At 49.2% G+C, this 27,093-nt stretch overlaps 2 protein-coding genes across 10 annotated transcripts in view; one reads left to right on the top strand and one right to left on the bottom strand.

Annotated features, from left to right (window-relative positions):
* Nucleotides 1–9,634, bottom strand: part of NEK4 (NIMA related kinase 4) — a 36,133-nt gene extending 26,499 nt beyond the window's left edge. For 5 of the 8 annotated variants that reach the window (XM_045530007.1, XM_045530009.1, XM_045530010.1 and 2 more), the window contains exons 1-6: nt 9,387–9,634; nt 7,176–7,442; nt 6,024–6,221; nt 5,723–5,830; nt 3,806–3,960; nt 1,994–2,135 (exon numbers count right to left, since the gene is read on the bottom strand). In XM_045530007.1, the coding sequence (XP_045385963.1) occupies nt 1,994–2,135; nt 3,806–3,960; nt 5,723–5,830; nt 6,024–6,221; nt 7,176–7,442; nt 9,387–9,479 (963 nt within the window). In that variant the 5' untranslated portion in view covers nt 9,480–9,634. Of the gene's footprint in view, nt 1–1,993; nt 2,136–3,805; nt 3,961–5,722; nt 5,831–6,023; nt 6,222–7,175; nt 7,443–8,981; nt 9,326–9,386 lie in introns of those variants that run through there. The other 3 variants (XM_045530011.1, XM_045530008.1, XM_045530014.1) reach the window with 3 other exon arrangements.
* Nucleotides 9,635–12,869: 3,235 nt separating this feature from the next.
* On the top strand, nt 12,870–26,677 carry ITIH1 (inter-alpha-trypsin inhibitor heavy chain 1). Of its 2 annotated transcripts, XM_045530005.1 has the most exons (22): nt 12,870–13,023; nt 13,291–13,311; nt 13,622–13,788; nt 14,226–14,330; nt 14,698–14,860; nt 15,387–15,500; nt 17,168–17,293; nt 17,378–17,494; nt 18,188–18,356; nt 18,450–18,575; nt 19,513–19,694; nt 19,962–20,147; nt 21,230–21,369; nt 21,985–22,139; nt 22,227–22,241; nt 22,625–22,645; nt 23,039–23,119; nt 23,240–23,353; nt 24,304–24,505; nt 25,344–25,516; nt 26,126–26,237; nt 26,398–26,677. In XM_045530005.1, exons 1-22 carry the CDS (start codon nt 12,910–12,912, stop codon nt 26,525–26,527), a joined length of 2,733 nt encoding a protein of 910 aa, XP_045385961.1. In that variant the 5' UTR covers nt 12,870–12,909; the 3' UTR covers nt 26,528–26,677. The 2 variants fall into 2 exon arrangements, with proteins under 2 accessions (XP_045385961.1, XP_045385962.1); XM_045530006.1 differs by lacking the exons at nt 12,870–13,023; nt 13,291–13,311; nt 13,622–13,788; nt 14,226–14,330; nt 14,698–14,860 and adding an exon at nt 14,993–15,207.
* The last annotated feature ends 416 nt before the right edge of the window (nt 26,678–27,093 follow it).

Below are 27,093 nucleotides of genomic sequence, written 5' to 3'. Positions count from 1 at the left end.
TGGGCAACAAAGCAAGACCTCATCTCAAAAAAATTTAACAATTAGCCAGGCATGGTGGTGTGCACCTATAGTCCTATCTACTCGGGAAACTGAGAAATATATAGAAAATATGAAATATATATTTTAAACATAAGAAATAAGAAAATATATATTTGAAAATTAAAATATGTATATTAAAAAATAAAGACAACCTACAGAATGGACAAAATATTTTCAAGTCACATATCTAATAAGGGTCTAATACCTGGAACACAGAAAGAACTCTTACAACTTAACAACAAAAAGACAAAAAAAGGCCGGGCGCGGTGGCTCACGCCTGTAATCCTAGCACTCTGGGAGGCCGAGGTGGGTGGATTGCTTGGGCTCAGGAGTTCAAGACCAGCCTGAGCAAGAGCGAGACCCCATCTCTACTAAAAATAGAGAGAAATTATCTGGCCAACTAAAATATATATATAGAAAAAATTAGCCGGGCATGGTGGCACATGCCTGTAGTCCCAGCTACCCGGGAGGCTGAGGCAGTAGGATCGCTTAAGCCCAGGAGTTTGAGGTTGCTGTGAGCTAGGCTGACGCCACGGCACTCACTCTAGCCTGGGCAACAAAGTGAGACTCTGTCTCAAAAAAAAAAAAAAGACAAAAAAATACAATTAAAAAATGGGCAAAAGACTTAACATATATTTCTTCAAAGACATATAATAGCTAACAAGCATGTAAAAAGATGCTCTATGTCATCAGTCATTAGGGTAAGCAAATCAAAACTATAATGAGATGCTACTTCACACCTACTAGGACGGCTTGAATCAAAAATCAAAATAAAGGCCGGGCGCGATGGCTCACACCTGTAATCCTAGCCCTCTGGGAGGCCGAGGCGGGTGGATCGCTCGAGGTCAGGAGTTTGAGACCAGCCTGATCGAGACCACTTCTCTACTAAAAATAGAAATAAATTATCTGGACAACTAAAAATATGTATAGAAAAAATTAGCCAGGCATGGTGGCTCGTGCCTGTAGTCCCAGCTACTCGGGAGGCTGAGGCAGTAGGATCGCTTAAGCCCAGGAGTTTGAGGTTGCTGTGAGCTAGGCTGACGCCACGGCACTCACTCTAGCCCAGGCAACAAAGTGAGACTCTGTCTCAAAAAAAAAAAAAAAATCAAAATAAGTATTGGTAAAGATGTAAAAAATTGGAACCCTTGTGCTTTGCTTATGGGAATGTAAAATGGTACAGTCACTGCAGAAAACAGTACAGTGGTTACTCAAAAAGTTAAATATAAAATTACCATTTGACCCAGCAATTCCCATCCTAGGTATATACTCAAAAGAACTGGGTACTCAAAACTTGCACACAAATGTTCACAGCAATAGCCAAAAGGTGAAAACCACCCAAATGTCCACCAATGGATGAATGGATAAGTTGTGGTAGATCCATACAATGAAATATTAGACCTGAAAAGAAATGAAATATATTCTACATGGATGAACCTTGAAAACATGCTAAGGGAAAGAAACCAGACACAAAAGGTCACATATTTTGATTCCATTTATATGAAATATCCCATATAGATAAATTCACAGAGTCAGAAAACACCTGGTGGTTGCCAGGGGCTGAGTGGAGGAGAAAATGGCGGGGAACTGCTTAATGGGTAAGGGGTTTCCTTTGGGGTGATAAAAATGTTTTGGAACTAGATAGAGGTAATGGTTGCACAACATTATGAATGTACTAAATGCAATTTGTTTGCTTTAAAATGGTTAATTTTATGTTACACAAATTTCACCTAAAAATTTCTTAAAGTTATTACAGCACTGGCTATGTGAACAGTTTGACAGCCCACTTTGGATAAAGGGGGCTAAATGAATCACCTTCATCTGTATTCTTACTTTACAATAAGGAAGTGCACAACAGCATCTCTAGTAAAGCATAATCATTTCACGTAATTTGCTTCGCTAGCCTATTTTTTAAAGTACAGTTTCTAAAACATGTACCCTTTAAAAAGAAACATACCATTACATACGTCTTGAAGCCCTCAGAAGAGTGTATTTGGGGGTGGATTACTTCATGATTTGATTCTGCCGTTCCAGAAACCACTGTAGCAACAGGCTTGGATTTAGAGTCACCATTTTTAATGTTATTTTTGGAAGTTTTTCTTTATGAAGAAGAAAAGAAAGAAGTCATTATAAGTTTCATTTTCAAGTTTCACATATTTGTAATAATACCACAACTTCTTTGCCAAGTTTGAGAGTAAAAATGATTGATAGGCCCAGTCCTGACTTGCAGAATAAATGCATACAGGAATAATATCCCCAACTATTTTAGTGTGTCATTTCTAAAACTAGGTAAACCCCCAGAGAATTCAAGGGGACCACAGAGACCAGAGCAGTGGAAAGTCAAAGGGCTGTTTGGTGGCAAGTTACAGAGAATGTGAACAAAAAGACGGTCCTCCTTTATCCCCTGGGCCCCTCCAACATGTCTCCTCTCTTCCAAATTTAACACGCCACAAGGCAGGAGGAATAGCCAAGGAGACTGTGAGTCTTGCCCAGCCCTAAGTCTTAGATCCTGGAACACCTGTTTGGTGAAGGCAGAACCTACAAGTCAAAGAATTCTTTTCCTCTTGAGAAGTTATGTGAATGAAGAGGGAACTTCACAAAAGCTCTCAGAAATTTGAGCACTATTTTTTAGATGAGATTATTATTTTACATAGTAAATAATGTAATAGGTTTCTCAGATAATCTCTCATTTTCATATGGTTTCTAAAATATGCTCTTTTAAAAGAAGCATACTCTGTATGTATTGGAACCCTTTGAGGAATGTTACAGTGGTTCTCTAGATGATTCTCTAAATGATTCTCTAGTTTGAAATTAAGCAAACTAAACATGTATTTCAAGGATGACAGTATATGCTATCCCAAAATATGCTACTTTGGCATAAGGATTATTTTGGACTAATGGCTCTTTGAAAGGTGAGTGCAAAAAGGGGACTCTGACCCTCCCCTTTTCCTTCCTGAAAGCAGGAGATAAAACCTCCATATGGAATATGTCCTCCCTATACCAGAAATAAAGTAGCAGTTGTGGCCAGGCACAGTGGTTCATGTCTATAATCCTAGGACTTTGGGAGGCTCAAGCAGGAGGATCATGTGAGCCCAAGAATTTGAGACCAGCCTGGGCAACATAGCAAGACCTCATCTCTACAAAAAATTTAAAAAATAGCTCATCAGTTATGGTGGCATGTGCTATAGTCCTGGCTACTTGGGAGGCTGAGGCAGGAGGATTGTTTGAACACAGGAGTTTGAGGCTGCAGTATGATTGTGCCCGAATTTCAGCCTGGGCAACAGGGTAAGACCCTGTCTTAAAAAAAAAAAAAAAAAAAAAATTAAAAATCACAAAGGAACGGAGAGTTGAGACTGAGAGAATTCTGTACAAACAGGTCTTATTAAAATAATTCTCATCTTCCTTTAGCCTCTCCACATAGTTTAGGTACTTTTCCATAATCGCCTCTCTTCATTTAATCTAGCATAAATGCATTTAGGTTTTGCCACTTCTTTGGGTCTTCATTTCCTTATGAGGACTCCTGTGTCACATAAAACTTACATAAGTATTAAATAAATGTGTATGCTTTTCTTCTGTTAATTTGTCAGTTTAATTCTCAGGCCCAGCCAAAAAACTCTGAGGTAGAATTTTGCCTCCTCTACATATTCTAATCATGCAATTTTATTTTGTGTTTAAAAAAACTCACCATAAATTCACTCATATGACAATTATGAAAATTATTTTTTACTCCATCTATTTAGCCCAGCTATTTGCAAGGGAAGTATCTTACGCCTTTGTGGCCTCCAAAAAGATGGAGATTTGGCGCTTTATATAAGGCTGCCTCAGGATGCTCCTCACAGAGGGTCTTTCTTCAGGCCTTTTGCTCAACATTGTTCTTATTAGTTCTGCCAGCTCTGGGCTATAATCTCTTGGCATTGGTGGCAGCTACAAAGAAAAACAATACTGCAATTATGACTAACAAAGTAAAAGCTGGTAGAGGTTTCCTAATATGCATTTAAAGTCATATATCCACATAAACAGAAAATAACCAGTATATTAGTCTACAGGAAGTATACAAGCTGTAAGATTGTAAAAGTATATCCTTCAACCTAGCAGTCCCATTTGGGGACTTATTTCTCCCCTTCAGAAATAAGAACAAGAGTTGCTAACGATTTATGTACGGGGATGTTCAATGCAGCATTGTTCTTACAGTAGTAAATAACTGGAAACAAATGTCCATCCATAGGGGACTTGTGGAATAAATTATTGTACATCCTTCCTATAGAATACTAGGCAGCTGCTTAAAAAATAAAAGACTTATAGGTCCCAACCTGGAAAGATATCCCTCATACATTAAGTCAAAAAAGCCAGTTATGTACCAATGTGTACAGCCTTGATTACATTTCTGTTTATTTTTTTAAGTATCTGTGTGTATATGTACATATACTAATATATACCCAGAGTTGCATCTGTATAAAGACAGGAAAAAGCCAGGAAGGGGTTGGGTGCAGTGGCTCACACCTGTAATCCTAGCACTCCAGGCGAGGCCAAGGTGGGAGGATTGCTTGAGCTCAGGAGTTCAAGACAAGCCAGAGCAACAGTGAGACCCTGTCGCTACTAAAAATAGATAAAATTAGTTGGGCATGGTGGCACATCCCAGCTCCTCAGGAGGCTGAGGCAGGAGGATTGCTTGAGCAGAGGAGCTTGAGGTTGCTGTGAGCTAGGCTGACGCCACTGCACTCTAGCCTGGGCCACAGAGCAAGATTCTGTCTCAAAAAAAAAAAGCCAGGAAGGCCATGCACCAAATTACCAACAATGGTTATCTCCAGGGTAAGGAAATAGATAAAAAGAGAGAGGAATTTCACTCCTCTCTTTCTTTTCTTTTTTTTTTTTTAAGGCAACCACAAAAATGAGGTTTATTGAGGAGAGAAAGGATTATAGGGCAAGAGCAAGATACAGGTTCACAAAGCATGATACATGCACCACAGATGACGACCAGACCCACTGTCACAGCAAAGGGAGAGCAAAAGGAAAGGCACAAAAAGGGGGAGTTTCACTCCTTTCTTGTTTGTTTCTTTAAAGTAGTAGAATTATGGGCAAATTTTACTTTTCTTATGTGTTTTTCAATATTTTTCAAATTAAAAGATTAAACAAGTCTTGGGATAATATTAAAATCAGTAGGTGATTTATGACCTTAAAACTTAACGGTATGTGCCTGACACTGCCAAGGACAACTAGCCTCACTGAACTAACATAAAATGAGTCACTCTGATGTCCATATCAGACACAATGCTTTCCATAGTTCTTAAATAGCTACTGGTGATTGTGATGATTACCAAAGGAACAAGTTCAAACAGAGTGGACTCATTTTAAATGGAACTCATCTAACCATAAGCTGTTTAGGAGAAGATACAATACTAATAACCTCTCAGGGCACCCAGTATATCCTGTGGCTATAGGGAGAGGTTTTCAAAAAGCTAATTCTTTTGAACCATTAAGCCACCTTTACAGATTAATGTTAAGAAATGATCAATCCCTTCTCCTCTAGTTTGACCTTTTCCACGGGTAGAGACCCACCATTCTTAACTATCCACCAATATTAATAATTATTCATTGACTCATCAAAATCATCAATGATTTTGCCAGTAGATATTTACAAAGCTGCACTATATAAAACTTGCTTAATTAGTTCTAGATTATTCTTTACCTTTCCTTCAATAATCCGATAAACTAAAGAATTCATGTCTTTTGCATTGAAAGCATGCCTCAGGGTGGCCATTTCATAGACACAGCATCCCAGAGCCCAAACATCAGACTAGAAAAGAAAAACAATAAACAATTAAAAGTCAAAATAGCTTATTTACATTCTTCCTGCTTTAAAAAAAAAGAAGACATTTTCCCTAAACTGATTCACAGATAATTCTTCTGACTTAACTATATTGAAGGGTTCTGAAATTACGACTACTTTCCCAGAGACAAGGTAAACTAGCATACACAGCCAGCCCTACCTTATAATTATAGGGTTTGTTTGAGAACAATTCAGGACTCATGTAGTAAGGTGTGCCAATGAGGGTGCTAGCCATGTCACAGTGATTCTCTAATACCCGGGCAATTCCTAAGTCACCCACTTTGATGATGTTTGTTCTTGTCAGGAAGACATTCTGAGTTTTCAGATCTCGATGAAGGATGTGTTTTTCATGTAAATACTGAGGAGAGAAATAAAATTTCATTACATATAAATATAGTTATTTATTTATTTATTCTTGGTTTCTTATGCACCATCAGCAATTACATGAATTTAAGAAACTTAGTTACCTTCCTACCAAAAATTATTGTTTTATAATCTCTAAATAAAAGGTCTAATTTACAACTTTTGAAGTAAGAAAATTAAGTTCCATATATTAACTTGCCCGGTACCCATCAAAATTGTTCCCTGGAACCTTGACAATTATTACCATTTTAGCACTACATGAATCCAGTTAAAAAACATGCTTATAAACTCCTACTGAAGATGGGACAACTTACACAAAGTCAGATGCCCATTCATCTTAGACCCACGAAATCCTCAGCTTAATAATACTTTCAAATATAAATAACAAGAATATTTTTATTTAGAGAGAGTATCTTAGAATTTAAACAAGGTCAATTAATTCTGGACAAGTCTGCTCAGTTTCAAAATGGTACTTCATAAACAGTCTCACTTTTGAGCATATGTATATTAAAACACAAACTTGTTTTGCATTTCTACCCACTCTGCCCCAGCAGGGTGAAAGCCCAAATCCCCACAGTTTAGGCATATTAATTAGCCCAGCCACCTTTCAGCATGACGCAGCTCACCAGCAGGTAATAAACGCTGTCACTCTTCGCTCTTGGTCAACTTAAAGGGCCCTTAAAATTGATTTTGCTATAAATATTAAATGAATAAAGAACTGGCTTCTCCTGCAATTAGACATGAAATCCATGCCTACTTTAATATAGATATCACTCACTTAGCAACATTCCGATGCTACAGTAAGAGGAACTGAGTCTACTTCATAAATGAATTTTCAAAAAAATGCATTTTTTTTAATGTAAGTATTTGGGGAAAAATTGTCCTGAAATACACCTGCCATCTTCCTGCCACCTTGGAGCAAGTGGGATGCTGTGAGTCTAGACAGTACCTGCAAAGCCATGGCAATCTGTACAAACCACTCTACCACTTGACTCTCGGGCAGAAGCTGCCCTTTCTGTTCCTTGAGCTTTCGGTACAGATCACCTCCTTCGCAGAAGCCCATGACAATGTAGAGCAGACCGTCTCCTCCCTCCCATGACTCCTTGTAGGTGACAATGTTGGGGTGCTTCAGCTGAGACAAGAGCTGGGCTTCCTGTTCAGCAGCTCGCCGTTCTCGGCTAGAGGCTTTTTGGAGGTTCAGTTTTTTGATGACATACTATGAAGGAAACATGTATTTTACAATGTGAAATAAACATACAGATTTGTGGGTTCAGAGTTATCTAAGGACTCTTACGAATGTCCTCAAAACCAACCTTCTGGAGCCTGTCAAATAACCTATTTATTTTGCTTTCCCAAGCACAAAATTGGGGGAAAATACTTGCTATTACTAATGATACTTTTTGCAGGTTAGACTTATAGCAGTGTGAGGTCACAAAAATTTATCCTTTCCACCTGCATTGTATAATTTCAGAAATGCTAAAAACTGAGTCCAAGAGAACATACCATTGGATCAATCATAAAATCTGTGTTAGAAATTCTTAACCTCTAAGGTCCCCCTACAAACGTACATGGACTTGAATACACATCTGCAGACAGAATGGATCCACTGATTACATCAGATACTCACAGGGATCCATGGCCCAATAAGGTTAAAAATCACTGGCCAAGCGCAGTGGCTCACGCTTATAATCCTAGCACTCTGGGAGGCCAAGGTGGGAGGATTGCTTAGGGCCAGGAGTTCGAGAACAGCCTGAGCAAGAGTGAGACTCCATCTCTACAAAAAATAGAAAAAAATTCTCCAGGTGTAGTGGCACCCGCCTGTAGTCCCAGTTACTCTGGAGGCTTAGGCAGGAGAATTGCTTGAGCCCAGGAGTTTGAGGTTGCACTAGGCTTTGACGATGCCACTGCACTCTAGCCCAGGTGACAGACTAAGATTCTACCACAAAAAAAAAAAAAAAAAAAAAATCACTGATTCTCAACATACAAAATTATTTCCACTTTTAAAAACATCAATATCCTCTAACACCTAATACATTGCCCTCAATCAATTCAAAGACCATACAATTCATTTCTTCAACAAAAACACACATAAATATGCTTTGTGACATGTAAACTACTGCTCAAATGTGAGGGGCTATTCTTATAGCTAGTCTCCCATCCTCAGCTCAAAAATCCAATGATCCCCCAATGCCTACTGAATAAACCTCTTATGCCTGAGCATAAGGCAGAGTCACCAGCACCTGAGACAAAGAAGAAGAGGTGAGAGGGTCCTATACTTAGGGGGGACATCTCCTCTCAGCTTGCGTGGGCAGTCTGATTGTCCTGGTGTACCTATTAATAGCACCTCCTTTCAGTTTCAAAGTGGTACCAGTTTGTACATTATATGTAATATATACCTATCAATAAACCACATTGAAGAACTGGTTCATTATCCTGAGCGTGATGGGATAAAGTGCTTAAAGCAAAGGAGGAGTATCAACATCAGATCAAAATTTTGAAAGGTTACCGAGGCTGCAATGAAAGTGATGGATTGGAGCAGAGCCAGTCAGGCGGCAGGAACAGTTGGTAAGCCTTTGCCATAGCTAGCTAGAGATAATGGTGTCCTGGATTGGCCTGGTACAAGTGGAGACAGAGAGGAGGCCTGTTGGCTTAGTAGCAAATAAATATAATCAGTGTTTAGAGGTGGGGGTGGGGGGCTTAAAGATGACTCTAGGTGTCCAGCTTGGGCAACTGGCTGGTTGATGGTGCTACTCACTGCAACCGGGGATGTGAGAAAAGGTCTGGAGGGAAGATAATGATGTGAGTTTTAAGTGAGTCCAGCAGTTTAGAAACGACACGTTTGGGGACCTTCATTCCAGGAGTAATGCTTGCCAGGCGCTGTGTTAGGTCCCGGGAATGCCTGATTCCTTCTGCTCTCGTGGAATTGTCGGGGGTGGAAGAGAGGTATGTAGATAAAGCACACCAATTAATGCCACAAGGGAGAAGTAGAGGAAGTTTGGGGCGCATAGCACAGGGAGGCTTGACCTCGTCTCGGTAGACTGGGATGGCATTTCCCTGAAGAAGTGCCATCTGAGATGAGCCCCTTGAGACCACCCTGGGCCTAGTCCTCCGGACGGCGCCCTCGGCCCCCCACCCCTTGCTGGGCCCCAACCCCGCTGACCTGCCTGCCGTCCCGCCGGTGCTTCACGAGCGTCACCTCCCCATAGCTGCCTCTGCCCACGACCCGCAGGTAGCAGTAGGCGGCCACGGGCATGTTCCCAGCGCCGGCCCACGGTCGGGAGGCAGCAGCTGACAGAGCTGCGGGCCGCAGCCGGAGGGCCCGCTTAGGCCAGAGAGGTGGCCCCACAGGAGCGTGAGCGGGAAGGCCCGGCCCACGGCGACGCCGCTGCCATAGCGATCGGGTGGAGGCAGTTCACGCATGCTCCGGCATCCCCGGAGGACCCGCCATAGAGCGGACGCCAGGAGCGGCCAGAGCGGTTCCGCCGCCCCCTTCCCCCGCCCCGGGAGGACCGACCATAGAGCCGAGGCTCCTGGCGGCCAGAGAGACTCCGCCGGGCCTTTCGCGCGCGTGCGCGCTGTGTCTCAGTTCTACCATCCGCGTGCGGCAGCTAGAAAATTGAGGCAGCTGTCACTTACTATGTACTTTACAAGTGGTGTTCACTCATTCTACAAATATTTATTGACAGCCTGTGTGCCAGGACGACAAAGTCCCTGCCCTCCTGGAGCTCACATTCTAATGAGAGGGTGACACACTACAGATTCTACCAGTATCATTTGCTGTGTTTTACTTTATCACAAGCCTAACCATCCAGCAGTCCACCTTATTTTTTGATCCATTTCAAAATAAATTGAAGATATCATTACACTTCATCTCTAAAAATTTTAGCCTGCTTACTGGGAACTGCAAAGAACTCTCGGCACATAACCACTGTCCAAACTCTAACATGGCTCCTCACAGCTTAAGGCCCGATTTAAAAATGCCTGCCTGAGAAAGCTAAAGGCTGCCTAAAGAATTTACCATTTGTTCCCGCCAACACCTCCCTTTGCTAGAGAATTTACTTAAAAAAAAAAAAAAAAAGCTGACAATTATAAATCCTTCCTCTATCCTTTTGAGATATATGTATGTATCTCCTACAACCTAGGAATGTCTTTTCCAAAGACCTGAAATCCATTCCTTTGCAGTATAATCATCAGGAAGAGTAGGCTCTCTGTCTCCCAGTCTATGTGGGAGGGTGGAATGCTAATTTCCATAATGCCAGCTAGCAGACACAATTGGCCTATTTACATTTACACTGACCAAGGGCTTTGTAATTTTTCACTTTCCCTGACTCTACCTGAGCCCCCTTCTCGCTTTTTCTCCCTACTCCCTCATTCTCCCTTTGAAAAGCCCAGTCATCTCTACACAAATCAGAATGGAGTTCAACTTTTTCCCCTACTGTCAGTTGTTACTGAATGAAATCTGTTTTCATTGCTTTAACTAGTGCCTGGCTTTGCTTATCTTTAGCAATATCATTAACTAGAGTTCAATATTTACTTATGATTCTTTTTGTTTGATTTTCTCATGGAGACAAAAATCTCCATTGAATGAAATGTGCAAATCTTCAATGTACTATTAGATAATTTTGACAATTTCACACACCCAAATCTCCTGTCAAGATATTGACAAAGGATGTGGGGAAATTAGAGCCCTTGTGCATTGCTGATGGGAATATAAAATGGTTCAGCTTGCCATGAAAAATGATAATTGTGGTTCCTCAAAAAATTAAACAGAATTACCGTATGATCTAGCAATTTCACTTATGAGCATATACCCAAAAGAATTGAAAGGTGGGACTCAAACAGATATTTGTACGGCTATGTTCATAGCAGCATTATTTACGATAACCAAAAGGTAGAAAAACCCAAGTATCCATTGTTGGATGAATGGATAAACAGGCTGTGGTATATAGATAAAATGGGATATTATTTAGCCTTAAAAAGGAAGGAGATTATGACATAAGCTACAACATGGATGAACCTTGAGAACATTATGGTAAATGTAACAACACAGTCACGAAAGGACAAATATATGTGCTCATTTCTGTGAGGTATCTAGAGTAGGCAAATTCGTAGAAACAGAAAGTAGAATGGTGGTTGCCAGCTGTTGAGGGAGAAGGAGGAATGGAAGTTAGTGGTTAATGGGTACAGAGTTTCAGCTGGGGGAAATGAAAAAGTTCTGGAGATAGTGGTGATGGTTGTACAACAATGTGGATGTATTTATGCCACTAAACTATACACTTAAAGATGGTTAAACGGTAAATTTTATGTTTTGTATATTTTACCATAATAAAAAATGGCTACAAATTTCTTAATGTTTCAAAAAAGATATATACAGCAGGGTTTCAACCTTTATTTCACCAGTGTCCCGGTGCCTGGCATCATGCCCAACCTGCCACAGGGCTCAGTCCATACTGAAATATGCAGGAAATAAACAGAACCTCGAATGTACCGTTTTCATGTCGATCCATCTCATCTTCCACAAAGACCAGAAAGGCCAGAAGGTCACCCTGGCCTAAGGACAATAAACCCTTTCCCAGAAGCTGCTCTGTGAGACAAAGTCCAGCACAAGCAAACAGAGAGCAGTGAGGCCTCTGGGCCACCTTGTCGTATCAGGGTCACTGCAGGCAGCATATCCCACCCTGGGCCACAGACTGGACTGACCAGGGGCCCTGTCTGCCCAGTGTGTTGTGGCTTGTGGGGGACAGGGAGGGTTTGGACATGAAATTAACTTTGCTCCTCTGTCATTACATGACGGGCTTGGGCTTTGGAGTCTGAAAGACCTGAGTCTGAATCTCTGTTTTGTCACTTGCTGTGGGGCCATTGTCCCAGGGACACCATGAGGGCAAAGTTAAACAATAAAAGGCTTAGAGCAATGCGTGGCACATATTCAGCGCTCAATCATGAAAACATGTCATCATTGTCTTTATCTCCCCTTTACCAGTGGGCTTCCCTGCCCAGAGGGAAGGACGATGAAGCTTACTTCTGTTCTTTCCACATCTGGTTGAGAAGGTTGAGAGAGATGAAGCTACTGACCTAAAGCCTGGGTCACTTCCCCTGACCGCCCAGACCACCTCTGACAAGCTATTGCCAGATGGGCACATCTAGCATCATGGGTGTGCTTAGATGTCACCCACTTTTTAAGCCACCGTATCTGCCTCCCTGGCTAAAGCATGACTGAAAAGTTCATTGATGTTTAAAAATTTTTGAAAGCAAATCCTAATGAAGTTTAGAAATCCATTTTTATTGATACATAATATTTTACATATTTCTGGGGTACCTGTGATGTTTTGTTACTTGCATAGAATGTGCAACGATCAAGTCAGGGTATCTGAGAAATCCATTTTTAACTGTGGCTCCTTGCCACATGTCACCATACCACCGGTGCTGCCCTGTGCCAGCCCCAGGATGAGCTCACGCTGGCTGAGTGCACTTCTATGCCAAGTGGCACAAGCTGCAGTCTGGTTGGGAGTTTGCACAGCCCAGAGCTGGGCACCTCCCTATGCAGAAAGCTTTCTCTGCTGATGTTCGATTTCCCAAATTGTAATATTTGCCTTCACCCTGTCTAATGTTTAATCCCTGTTTACCCAGTACTGTGTTGCTTAATGGTCTGAGGGAAGCGACAGGGCAGCAGGAGGCTGGAGACCATGGATGGTGCCATGGGGCTGCGGGTGCTGCTGTGCGTGTGTCTGGTGTCCCTCCTTGCCCTGCAGGCCATGCCTGCCCCAGGCCAGGCGTCAGGCAGGTCCAAGGGCGGTCAGGTACGTGGCTAAGCCCTGAGGGCAGAAACAGGCAGCGAAACCTGGATGCGGCCAGGGAGGGATGAAGGATCCCCACTCCAGAGGCCTGGGCCACCCCCATCACCTCAGCCTCCTCTGACTAGAGAGGTGACATCCCAGCAGCATCGGGGGATGGGGAAGAGGCTGAGGGGCAGAGGGTGCAGGCCTCGCTGCACTCCCACCCCTGAACAGGTAGGCCACGGTCCCCTCAGCATTCCCACTCACACTTGCCCTGGTTTTGTTTTGCAGAAGCGACAGGCTGTGGACACAGTGAGTGAGAGTCGGGGTCTGTGATGGGGCCCTTATCTCTTGCCCATCCCTCGGGGGTACCGCTCTGTCAGTGCCATGGGCAGAGGGAACTCCCGTGTCCTGGAAATGGGGGCTTGCTCCCTTGTCACCTCACACCCCACTTCACAGACTCAGGCAGAAAGCAGGGGTCTTCCCAGGAGGTCTGCACTGTTCCTCCAGCATCTGGGCACCTTGCACCGGAGCTGGGTGCTGAGCCCCAATATAACAGAGGGGTCCCTCACTGGTTCAGAGGGCCTTGTCCCAGCCATGGCTCCCTCACATCTCACTGTAGACTGTCGATGGAGTGTTCATCCGGACTTTGAAAGTCAACTGCAAAGTCACCTCTCGCTTCGCCCACTATGTCATCACCAGCCAAGTGGTCAACAGTGCTGATGAAGCCAGGGAAGTGGCCTTCGATGTGGAAATCCCCAAGACAGCCTTCATCAGTGACTTTGCCATGTACGTGCCCTGCCTGATTCCTACACCCAGTCCCAGAGGTGTCCATTTACTGGTCCCAGCCTAATCCCATGGCTCAGAGCAGCCAGACAGTGCAGAGCATCTCTGCATCTCCAAAGAGCCACAGGCCAGCCCTTGCTCCGAGGGGAGGAAGAAACCCTTTAGGTCTGATCTTGGCTCCCATCTTGGAGAGCAAGCTGGAGTCTCTGACAGCATGTTGTCAGCCCAGAACCCAAAAAGCAGAGGCCAGCATCTGAGGCCCCCCAGACCCCCCAGGCACACCACTGTGGGCAGTGGAAGGCCGGTCAGGAGATGCCCTCCTAGGGGGGCTCACACGGACAGGGCCTTGCCAGGGTCTAGCCTCGGCACACCCCCAGCACAAGGGGCCTGTGTGGCCCAGGAGCGGTACCTCCCCTGAGGTTGTTCTTCATTCGCTGCAGCACAGCAGATGGAACTGCATTTGTCGGGGACATAAAGGACAAAGTGACTGCATGGAAGCAGTACAGGAAAGCAGCCATCTCAGGAGAGAATGCTGGCCTCGTCAGGTGAGTTCTGGGCCCTGCTGGCCTGGTCTCCAGGGCTGCCCTCCCCAGCCAGAATAGATGTGAGGCCTGCAAGGGGGCCTTGATGGGGAACAGACCCAGAATGACAGAAGAGTGAGCAAACTGCCCAGGGGAAGATGCTGGCACGAGTGCACTGAACAAGGCTGGCGTGCAGTCGCCCTTTTCCCGCACCTGCCGGGGGACAGGAGGGCCCCATCCTTGGGCCCTGACCCTGACCAGCTCAGACAAGGGTGAGGATCAAGGAAACCTAGGAGCAGCACTCAGGAGAAATTGTTTCTGAGGGCCATGCTTTAAGTGACAGGGATCCACGTGTCACTTACACTTTGCCTGTTTTGCCTGGCATGTCCAGGGCCTCGGGGAGAAATATGGAGCAATTCACCATCCACATGACCGTCAGTCCCCAGAGCAAGGTCACATTTCAGCTGACCTATGAGGAGGTGCTGAAGCGAAGCCTTACACAGTACGAGATTGTCATCAAAGTCAAGCCCAAGCAGCTGGTGCATCATTTTCAGGTAGATCACAGGTCCCAAGGCAGGGCTCCTGCCTCTGTCTCTCCCTCACCATTGGTTCAGCACCCACCAGGCCTGAGAAGACAGGGAAGGGGACTGACTCCTCAGGGTGAGCTCTGATGGGCTCTTCTTGGGCAGGGAGCTCCCTGAACCCTCCAACTTCCTCCCCATCTCTGAGCCTCAGTTTGCTTATCTGCTAAATGGGGGATTTCTGTGGGGTCCCAGAACTGCCACAAGGATCACAAGAGATACTGAATGTCCAGGTAATGTGTAAGCCAGAAAGTCCTGAGCAGCCTGAGGGGCTGGAATCATCGCTGGCACCTGAGTAGTGGCCAAATTGCAGGGTGCAGGTATGTGTACCTCCATTGGGTAAATATTTTCAGAATGCCCACTATATGTCAGGCCCTTTTGCTGAGGGCTGGTTGGTCACTGCACACAGTAGGTAGCCAGGATACATGCTGGCTCTTGGGTGAGACTGGGTGATGGCCCAAATGGTAGCCCTGGTACAGAATTTGCTTCAATGATGCAGATCGACGTGGACATCTTTGAGCCCCAAGGCATCAGCAAGCTGGATGCCCAGGCCTCCTTCCTCCCCAAGGAACTGGCAGCCCAGACAATCAAGAAGTCCTTCTCAGGGAAAAAGGTATGTGGGATTGCAGGGGATAGTGGCGGACCCCCTAGGGGCTTCTCCGCCTGGCCCATCCCTTATGGAACGTCCAGACTTAGCTCAGGGACTGTGCAGGGGCTGCAGGCTGCCCTCGGGATGAGAGAGGCAGGCATCACGTGGTAGGTGTCCCTGGAGAACTCAGCACTCGTGATTCTCAGAGCAATTTAGCAGAAGCCTGCATGCTGAGGTGGGGAAGGCGCCAGCTCTGGCTCCACCACACATGGCAGCATGTTCCAGGGTGAGTTGCTGGCTCACTTGAGCCTTGGTTTCCTCTTTGCCTGCCTCAAGCACGGGAGAAAGTATTCTGGGAAAGGTCCAGCACGTCAGCAAGCCTCAGGTGCTGTTGTGGATAGGACTCTAATCTTCTGCTTTCTTGGAAACGTAATTAAGTTTGGAAAGGCCTTTGGCCTACCCAATGACTTGTCCCTTGGCCCCTGTTTGCAAGAATCTCAGAAGTCCCCTCCTTGCCACTACCCCAGGCTCCTGGAGGAATGTGGGTGGCTCAGCAAGTACCTGCTTCCTGATTGCCCTCAACCCGAGCCAGGAACAAATACTTTATTTCCCACCTCATTTATATAGGGACTCCATAGCAATTCATTTAAAAGAAGTATTTCTTACTGTTTAGAGGGGTTCCTTTTAAAGGAAATGTGACACGTCAGGGTGTTAGCAAACATGATTGCTTTCTGTGGGGAAAGGCGGTGGGTCTTTGTCTGCCTTCTTCTTTTTTTTTCTTTTTAATAGAGACAGAGTCTTGCTCTGTCACCCAGGCTGGAGTACAGTGATGCGATCATAGATCACTGCAGCCTTAACTCCCGGGCGTAAGCAATCCTGCCTCAGCCTCCAAAGTAGCTAGAGCTACAGATGCACATCACCATGCCCAGATAACTTTTTAATTGTTTGTAGAGATGGGGGTCTCGCTATATTGCCCAGGCTGGTCTTGAACTCCTGGCCTCAAGCAATGCTCCCTTCTTGGCCTTCCAAAGTGCTGGGATTACAGGCGTTAGCCACTGCCCCCAGCAAGGACCCAGCCTTCCTAACAATTCTTTTCAAGGTTTTTCTTTTCTTTGTTTATATTATTTTTTTGATGAACCTATCTCACTTCTATAACAAACAAAAATAAAAACAAAAAGTTCTTTAAAGAAAATGTAGAGAGTACAGAAATATAGAAAGTATTGAGTAAAAACCATCCCTGGCTTCCCTAAGCACCAACACCAGCTCAAACCAGACCTCAGTGTCCATTCTCAGCACTTCCTTCTGGTCTTTGCTCTTGGTCAACACAGGTGACCAGCGCAGTGTTGTAGCCTTGCTTTTTCACTCAACAGTTTGGGCTGACTGATGTCTCTCATGCTATCACACTGCTCTTATTTTGTTCTTATTTATGTACCCAAAGTGATGATGCTTATTATAGAAAATCCCAATGATTCAGAAGCATATAAGCAATGGGTCTTCTCTCCTGCCACCCGCAGGTGCACTCTCAGCAGCTAGGCGAGTGGCCCACCGGACCCATTTCTGTGCCCACACAAACATGCACACACACACACACACACACACACTCTCACACATACACCTTCTTATGTTGTCTTTGCAAACATCCTGTTTGCAGCTGAACCAACCAGTAATGGTTCACGCCCCGATGGTTCTAGGGTCACGTGATTTTCCGCCCCACTGTGGCCCAGCAGCAGTCCTGCCCCACGTGCTCTACATCCTTGCTGAACGGGGACTTCAAGGTGACCTATGATGTCAATCGAGACGACCTCTGCGACCTCCTGGTGAGCCTGAAGCTTCTGGCCCGACCCAGAGGACAGGCAAGGGATGCTTGTGAGAGAGACCTCGCTCATTCTCCTCTGTTTCAGGTGGCCAATAACCACTTCGCCCACTTCTTTGCCCCCCAAAATCTGACGAACATGAACAAGAACGTTGTTTTTGTGATTGACATCAGTGGCTCCATGCAAGGCCAGAAAGTGAAGCAGGTAGGCTGCAGCTTCAAACAGCTCGCCCAGCGGAAGCTTCTTCAGCCCCGCTGTTCACTCCAGGCCAGTTTTTCCGCCAGAGTCTGATTTGGGCTTTATGCTGGGTGATTTGACAGGGAATCCCAGCAGTTAGGGGCTCTGGATTCAGCACGACTTCCTCACCGTGCAGCCTTGGGCAAGTGCATTCATCTCTCCTAAGTGGCAAAGATGGGAATAGTAACGGTGCCCGCAGGGTCACGGAATGTCTCCATAGGGACATGCTAGAAGAGGACACCTGTGCACACCAAGTGCTGGGGATAATTATGGTGGTCCCTGGAGAGGCGTCTTGTAGCAGGGCACAGGCCACTGACCACTGTGCTCTGACTGCCCTGTCTGTGGCACAGTGAAACCACGGCAAGACAAGAAGAGTTCTAGAAGCACGGCCTCCTAGGGTCCTCTTTCTCAATCCTGCCCCTCCCAAACTCCTGATCACTTCTTTTCTCCACGCTGGGTCTCTTTGCCTTCCCCATCCCCCTCATCCACCCCAGGGCCTGGCAGGACACTCCTCCCTCAGGGCCACCTGGCTGTCCTGTCCATCCTGTCCTGCTTATCCGCACTGTACATCTCTGAAATGAGCATCTGGGGTTGACGGAAGGTGCCATCCTGGGGCCACTCTGGGGCTCTGTCCCTCTACTAACTGTCTTGTCTTTGCAGACCAGGGAGGCACTCCTTAAAATCCTAGGGGACATGCAACCAGGGGACTACTTTGACCTGGTCCTCTTTGGGACCCGAGTGCAGTCATGGAGGGGCTCACTGGTGCAAGCATCCGAGGCCAATCTGCGGGCAGCTCGAGACTTCGTGCAGCGCTTCACCCTGGATGAGGGTAAGTAAGGGTGGAGGGTCTCAGGCCACCTTGGTGTCACTTCTGTCCCCTCAGAGTGAGAGCATGCACTGATCTGCTTTTTCTCGTTTGCAGCCACAAACCTGAATGGAGGTTTGCTCCGGGGAATTGAGATCTTGAACAAAGCTCACGAAAGCCTCCCAGAACTCAGCAACCATGCGTCGATTCTCATCATGTTGACAGATGGCGATCCCACAGAGGGTAAGCACCTTGAGGGCTGCTTTAGGAGGTGATGATCTCCTTGTTACCAGAGGCATTCAAGCTGAAGTCGGAGACCCAACCATTGGAGATACCATCAAGGGGCAGAAAAGCTCAGGGTAAATTCAAGCACTGGTCTAATAACACAATTCAGACCACAAAGTCTGCAGGAGCTCCAAGGCATACCTCCTGCGAGCTGAGAAATTGGGGACATTTCTGCAGGCATGACCTGTGCTGCACAGGGCCCAGGAGGAAGGGCAGGATTCCTAGATTGAGTTTAATGAACTATTCATCACTGATGTGTGCTGAGCACAGGACGAAGGTCTGAGACAAGATACGAAGGAAATGAGACATGTCTCTGCCCTCAAGGAGCCCAGCAGGGTCCACTGGGGGAGGCAGGCCCAGGAGCCGACGTTCTGCTGAGGGCCCCAAAAGAACAGGGTGTCATGGGGTTGTGCAACTACAGACAAGGGCAGGGTCTGGAAAGGCCTCCTGGAGGAGGTGACTCCTGAGCTCAGTCTGGAGAGAGGAGAGGGGACAGGAAGGGATCTCTGATGGAGGTGGCAGCTTGAGCAAAAGGTGTGTGCACTGGCAGGGCCCGCCCAGGAACTGCAGGCATGAGCAGAAAGGGGTGAAACAAGGGTGGGAAGGGAAGCAAGGCCTTGCAGACTGCAGCAAGGAGCCTCGAGAGGGCTTAGAGCAGAATCAGGTCTGCGTGTGATGGATCCTCATAGACGGGCAGGGTCTGGAAGGAGCTCCGTCAGCAGCTGTTGCAGTCCCCCAGGTAAGCCAGGAGGAGGCAATGCCCCAAGATGCCCATGGGGACTAGGAGTGGTCTGAGATGGGAGGCTTGCACCCCAGGGAGTGTTCCCCAGAGCCCCCTCGTGCACCATATGCCTGCGGGCTGGCACCCTGTCACTGCCCAGGTATATGGCTGCAGGGGTGACGAACCGTTCCCAAATCCTCAAGAACATCCGTGAAGCCATACGGGGCAGGTTCCCACTCTACAACCTGGGCTTCGGCCACAATGTGGACTTTAACTTCCTGGAGGTCATGTCCATGGAGAACAACGGACGGGCCCAGAGAATCTATGAGGACCGTGACGCCACCCAGCAGCTGCAGGTCTCCACCCCCCAGCCCCCATGTACTGCCAATGGCATGCCACGGGGAGCCTAGCTGTGGTGGCCACTTGCCCATCAGCCTAGAGCAGCAGATAAAGCTCTGGCACAGAGTTCAAATAAGCTGCGTGACCTCAAGCCAGTTACTTAGCCTCTCTGAGCTTCAGATTCCTTCTCTAAAATGGGGATTCCCAACACCCCACTTTGTGGGCAGGCTTCCCATCGGGTGCGCAGGGTCTCAGTTCTGAGGCTGCACCTTCCGTCCCTGCAGGGTTTCTACAAGCAGGTGGCCAGACCCCTGCTGGTGGATGTGGAATTGCAGTACCCCGAGGACGCTGTCTTGGACCTCACCCAGCACCACCATAAACAGTACTACGAAGGCTCGGAGATTGTGGTGGCTGGGCGCATTGCTGACCACAAACTGGGCAGCTTCAAGGCTGATGTGCAGGCCCGTGGGGTAAATAGTGGGCCCTGGAGGGTAGAGAGACAAGGCAGCACCAAGAGGCTCCAAACCCACACTGTTCCCAGCACTGCCCACTCCCAGAGGCCTCTGTTTCCCCACAGGAGTGCCCCCATCCCCACCAATGCACCCCTATCAATCAGGCCTGAACACAGAGGCATCCTGGGGCTGGACAGGCTGGAATGGGGCCAACGTGCCCGTGGTTAGCGGCAGTTATCTGTTATTTCTCACATCATTCCCCTCAAGGTGAGAGAGCAAGAAGCCAGCCTCTCCCTTCTCACTTGACAACCACTTCCTGAACACCTACTGTGTACCAGGCTTTGTGCCGTGGCATAGCGCTTGAATGTGTGTGCACATGTATGGTGGGAGGGGGGCACAGGCATGTGAGACCTGGAGCCCACCCTCCGGGGCACAGACTCGAGCCCCGTAGTGTGATTGAAGGTTCAGAACTCAGGTTTTGAGTGAGGAGAGCTGAGCTAGACCCTGACTCCACCCTGACCGGCTGAGTGTCCTTGGCAAGTGGTGGGTCCAGTTCTCTGGGCCTCAGTTTCCTTTTGTACACCATGGGGGTATTACTGCACTAGAGTGTTGTGTGGAGTAAATGGAATAATTCATCCAACACCCTTATGCAGTGCCTGGTGCGTAGGACGTCCTTGGGAGGTGGTGGCCCCTGTTATTGTAACTGGAGAGAGAAAGCACCTTTGTGTGCTATGGCAAGGTGAACGGTGCAGCCCACCTGTAAGTTGCTGGGCATGTGGAGGAGCAGGTCGTAGTGGAAACGACCGGGTACCTGCTGGCTCTCCCTAGGGAGAGTAACCCTATGAGCCCAGGGTCTGGTCCTTCCATCCCATGCGATCCCCAGGGCCTAGGCCAAGCCTGGCTCATGGAGGGTGCTTGGCAGGCATTCATAGAAGGAATGAATGAATGAATGAGGATGAGGAGAACAGGCTCAGGAAAGCAGGTGGTGCTCAAGGAATTTGCAGAGACCAGATGATAATGGGGCCCCTCAGAGCCTCAAGCACCAGCCAAGGGCTGCACTTCTCATTGCCTACACGGCCTCTACCCGACTCATCTCCTAGGAGGGACAAGAATTCAGGACAACCTGCCTGGTGGATGAGGAAGAGATGAAGAAACTGCTCCAAGAGCGTGGCCATATGCTGGAGAACCATGTTGAGCGCCTCTGGGCCTACCTCACCATCCAGGAGCTACTGGCCAAGCGGTACGGCCCCACAGAGCCCAGGGGGGTGCTGTCCACCCCAGAGTCCCCCCAGCGCTCAGGTGGGAACAGAGAAGGGGTGGTTCTGGGCCTCCGAGGTTGCGAATAGGTCAGATTTACTTTCCTCTGCTGCTTTGCTCGCTGGGTTAATATCAACCAGTCGGTCAACAGTGTGTGCAGGCCGGGCAGGGACACAGGGCAGCCTGCTGTTCACCCCCATGGGGCTGCCCTGGGGGAGCTGCTGCTGCCGTGGGGCTGCTGTGTCCAGATGCATTTAACCCTCACAATGTGCAGGGGAATTCCCTCGTCATCCCCATTTGATAGACCAGCAAACTGAGGCTCAGCAAATTTAGACCATTTGACCCAGATCTCAGAGCTATTAAATTCTCTGTGATCTCTGAGGCATACCCTTCAACCCTGCCGCATCTTCAGGTTTTCTCTGTGGAAGGTCATTAAACCCTCAGGTTCCTGAGGTCACAGCCACTGAATGGGGCAGGTGCTTAATACACGGTTGTTGAATGAGTGAATGAGTGAGTGAACGGGTGAAAGAATGAGGGAGTGCAAATCCATCACAGCCTGGGCGGTGAGGCTTGGAGCCGGCATCTGTCTCACTCACAGGATGAAGGTGGAGGGGGAGGAGAGGGCCAAACTGTCGTCCCAGGCCCTGAAGATGTCGCTGGCCTATCAGTTTGTGACCCCGCTGACCTCCATGACCATCAGGGGCATGGCGGACCAGGATGGCCTGAAGCCCGTCATTGACAAGCCCCCAGAGGGTACGGGCAGCGGGGGTCTGCAGAGGGGGAGACCAGGGGCCAAAAACCTCCTGGGCTTTAATTCTTTTCCCTTTCCTTCCCTTCCAGATTCTCTGCCCTTGGGTGAGTTCTAAATGGCGTTGGTTTGGGGCGGGGCTTCCGGTGGCCGGGCAGGTACAAGGGCTCCAGCCCCCAGGCATGCAGCTCCCACTCCCACACCTTCCCTGACTCCACTCCTTCTTCAAAGGCTCTTGCCTCCCCTGGACACCCTTCTCCACTTGCCAGCGAACCCTTTGTGCCTCATGAGCCTCTGCTCAGCCTGAACCCCCAGCAGCCTCCCTGGGCCCTCCATGTGTGGGTGCGTGTCTGTGAGGAGGCAGGACCCTGGGGGAGGCCTGAGACCCCCAGGAGAAGGGCTGGGCCCAGGCCTGATGTGGACCGAGCTGCATGCCTTTTTTGTGGGGCACTGTGGGTGACACTGTTCTCTATGTCCTTGTCTTCTACAGAGATGCTGGGACACAGACGGAGTGAGTGGCAGTCATCCTGGCGACTCACATCTCTACCCCTTTCTACTCTGAACACTCCTGGCCTCCAGCTGTGCATTCCATCCTGACCAAAGCCCCGAGGCTTCCTCCCTCCCTCCCTCACCGGGAGTCCTTAGGACAGCCCCCTGGACAGCCTGGCCTCCCCACCGAGGCCCCATGGGAGGAGACAGAGACGGGCCAGCCAGCTGCACTGGGCCAAACTTTTGTCCCCACATCCCAAGAGCCAGTCAAGTGCATGTGATGCTCAGTGGCCACCCTGCTCCTGGGGCCTCAGGCCAGCCCATCTGGGAGGGAGGGGGCATTGGAAAAGGGGCCAGCAGGCTCCAGGGTAGACCTAGCCTTCCCTTCTAAATGCCATTCACTCTCGCCCATCAGCGTTCGTGCTGTCAGCCTCACAGCCTTCTCCTACGCGCCCCAGCTCCGATATCAATCAGTTGCCCGACAAAGTGACTGGTGGTGAGTCCTTGGGAGGGTCTGAGGGATGCCCTTCTTGGCATCTGCCTAGTTGAACCCTTGCCCCTGGCCAGCCCCATCTACCCAATGCCCAATCTAATGGACTCCATGCTGTGCCCCCAGTGGACACTGACCCCCACTTCATCATCCACGTGCCCCAGAAAGAGGACACCCTGTGCTTCAACATCAATGAGGAGCCTGGTGTGATCCTGAGCCTGGTACAAGACCCCGACACAGGTACAGTGGCCATCATGCCTCTGCCAGACAGAGCAGGGCCCAGGCTCTTCTGCCTTTGACATCCAGCCACAGACGGACTGTGGCCAAGGCCTCCACTGCCCACTCCTGTGCACCGTCCGCCCGGGTGGGCTCCACCTGCCGCTTCTCACCCCATCTTCCTGGCTGGACCCTACACAGGCTAGCTTCGCCAGCGTGTGACCTGTGCAGGCAAACAGGGGCTATACTTGGAAGGGCCTCGAACTGGGTTTAACGCTCTTCTGTTGCCTTTTGAAATCCTTAACAATTTGTTAGGAAGAGGCCCTTCATTTTCATTTCCTACTAGGTCCTACAAATTATGCAGCAGTGCTGCTCCAGCTTGCCCCACACATGGCTGGACAGGGCCTCAAAGTGCCTCTCTCCTGGCAGTGCCCTGGTGACCGGGAATGACTCTCTCTCCACCACACGGTCCTTCCCCGCTCCTCTCTCCCTCCCCCCAGTCCAGTCAGTCTGTCTGCACATGCTTGTTGAGCACCCGCTGGGGCTGGGGGCATAGTGGGAACCAAGACAGGCTTGCTCCCGCAGAGCAAGACGAACAGTGACCACGTTCTGAGGGGGTCATCTCAGGGCTGTGCTGGGACAGTGAGGGTGAGGAGGGGCTGCTGGGCCGGTCAGGTCAGGGGAGCCTGTCCCTGTGTAAGGGACTCAGGCCACAGAGAAGGGGCAGCCCCAGGCCTGGTCCTCAGGGAGGCAAGACCACTGTCAGGGCCCGGAACCGAGGGCTCAGTATGGGAGGCTTAGTGTGGCAGGAGAGGTGGGGTGGAAAGGGAGGTGGAGTCCTGAAGGCCCCACAAGAGGCAACACACTCAAAGATGGAATGGCATGGGTTGGAGTGGCATGGGTGGTGCCTCCCAGGAAGGAGGCGCGGCCGGCAGGCCTCTCCCTGACCCGGACGGCTCCTCGCCCCGCTGCAGGCTTCTCAGTGAATGGGCAGCTCATTGGCAACAAGGACAGGGGCCCTGGGCAGCATGAGGGCACGTACTTCGGGCGGCTGGGCATTGCAAACCCCGCAACGGACTTTCAGCTGGAAGTGACTCCTCAGAACATTACACTGAACCCAGGCTCCGGAGGGCCTGTGTTCTCCTGGAGGGACCAGGCTGCGCTGCGGCAGGATGGGTAACCCGCTGGGGCTGGGAGGGGAGGCAGGGGGAGGCGTGGCACGGGCTCAGGGCTCGCTGCCTGAGCCTGCAGGGCTCCGGCCTCTGAGCCACGTCAGCGGTTGACAGCCACGTGGCCTGTGCAGACACATCCATTTCCCTTGGCTCCTGGACATGTGCTCTGGGCCCAGCTGCCTGTGCTCACATGACATCCTGCCCTCAATGCCACCCACCTCTACCAGACAAAGCCAGCTCATCCTCCCAGGCCCGGCATAAAGGCCACCTCTTCCCTGAAGCCCTCTCTTCCTCTGCTGAACAGAGTTCTCTGGGTTTCCCCTGTGGCACCTGTCATAGTTTTCCTTGTGCTTTTTCCTTCCTTCACTCATTCAATCATTCAACAAACTGCCGAGCACCAGAGCCTGATGCTGGGTAGCTGAGCTTTAGGAAGAGGTGGACAGAGTTGGGTGTAGAAGACACAGGTTACAAGTGGGAGTCAGAATACAGACTCTGATGTTAGACTGAAATCTAAGTCCTGGCTCCACTGCTTACCAGCTGTGCCACTTCAGGCAAGTTACTTAACTTCTCTGAGCCTTGGTCCTCACAAGGTCAGAGTGAGAAGTGAATGATGCAGTTTGCATAGGAGGGCCTAGCACCGGGCCTGGCTCACCATAAGGGTCCCATACACAACAGCAACATGTGGGGAGGAGCATGGAGCAGGTAACAGCCCACCACTTGGGAGTGAAGACCACGGGCGGAGGGAACTGGACATAACAGCTGGGGCCCGGAGCACGAGAGCAGCCGAATGGAGAGAGAAGCAGTGCAGCCACACCTGCCCTCATGTCCACCTGGCCCCGCAGGGTGGTGGTGACCATCAACAAGAAGAGAAACCTCATGGTGTCCCTAGACAACGGGGCCACCTTTGAGGTTGTCCTGCACCGAGTGTGGAAGGACAGTGCGGTCCACCAGGATTTCTTGGGCTTCTACGTGCTGGATAGTCATCGGATGTCTGCCCGGACACATGGGCTGCTGGGTACGGCTGCCAGGAGAGCAGAGTTGTGGGGCAGGGTGTTGAAGCCAGGCGACTCGTGGGTCCTGGGGCTGTGGGGCAGCTTTGCAGCTGGGCACCAAGACAGGCCCACCCTCAATGTGGCCTCCAAGGCTCAGAACTCCAAAGACGGGTTGTCTTGGTGAGGGTCTTGTCCCTCAAAAAGGCTGTGATCAAACACACAGTGAAACAAAAGCTTAAGTGAGTCTGGGAGCAGGTGCAAGGAGAGGTCCTATTAGCAAACAGAAAGGTCCAGAAGGTTCCCAGGGACCTTGTGAGTGGGGTGGGTCCTTGGCCACAGTGCTCCTGTGTGGCCTTCCCATGAACACTGCTCTCCATGGGCACCTGCCCCTCGAACCTTCTCCCCAGCCAGATCCCTTTGAAATTGGTTATAAAAGACGGGAGGTAGAACCACCTGGAAATATATCTCCTTCTGTACAGCAAGTGAACTAGAGGTAGCTTTTGATGCCAGGACTTACAAGCATTAATCAAGCCCTTGAAAAAAGTATTCAAGCAGCTCTGTAAACCCCCGGTGAGCACCTACTGAGTGCAAGCTCCAAGGTGGTAACTGCTGCCTCCAATGTGTCTTTCCAGGGCAATTCTTCCACCCCTTTAGTTTTGAAGTGTTGGACCTCCACCCAGGCTCCGACCCCACAAAGCCAGATGCCACAATGGTGGTGAAGAACCGCCAGCTGACGGTCACCAGGTGGGCGGGTGCTGCCCAGCATTTCTGCCTTGGGCTGCTTTGCAGTTGCTTTCGGTGGTCTGGGCCTTCCTCCAGGTGTCACACAGGTGGGGTGATTTTCCTGGGAGGTGCCACCCTGCAGGTTCCAAAGAGTGACCCCAGTTATCTTGTCTCTCCCCAGGGGCTTGCAAAAAGACTACAGCAAGGACCCCCGGCATGGGGCCGAGGTGTCCTGCTGGTTCATCCACAACAATGGGGCTGGACTGATCGATGGCGTTTACACCGACTATATTGTCCCTGATATCTTCTGAGCCCTCTAGCCGGCACACCTGTCTTGCCCTGGGACCATTGCAGAGGAGGACAGTGTCCTGACCTGCTGCCCAGGCTACACCTCCCTGACCAAGCTGGTCCCGTGTCAAGCACCCCATGACTTCCATTAAAGAGAGACTGTGTCCACCCCAGAGCTGGCTGCTTTCTGGGAGGGAGGATGGTAGGGAGGCAGCTCAAGACACTGCCCCTCGGAAGGGCTTAGGGGTCACAGCAAACCGAGGGATGGGAGAAGCAGGTTGGAGGCTGGGAGGGGAGCCCACACCAGCTCTGTCCCCTGAGTGCCCCCCGCACACAGCTCCCTGCTAGGCGCAGGGACCAGTGGACACTCTGGCAGCATGAACAGCCTCAGCTGACCCAGCGCTGCCTGTAGCCAGGCATTGTTTGGGCACCTCACTTGAATTCACTAAGTCTGTGCTCCCAGCAGCCCTAGGGGGCACATTCATCATGCCCATTTACAGCTGAGGAAACTGAGTTGGGTAGTTTTTCCAAAATTACTCAGCTAGCAAGTGGCAGAGCAGGGGTTTGAACCCATGCTGTCTGATGTCAG

This window comes from Lemur catta, chromosome 18 (assembly GCF_020740605.2).
Source record: "Lemur catta isolate mLemCat1 chromosome 18, mLemCat1.pri, whole genome shotgun sequence".
Taxonomy (NCBI): domain Eukaryota; kingdom Metazoa; phylum Chordata; class Mammalia; order Primates; family Lemuridae; genus Lemur; species Lemur catta.
Note: the sequence above shows the minus strand (reverse complement) of the source record. Positions and strands in the feature narration are given on the sequence as shown.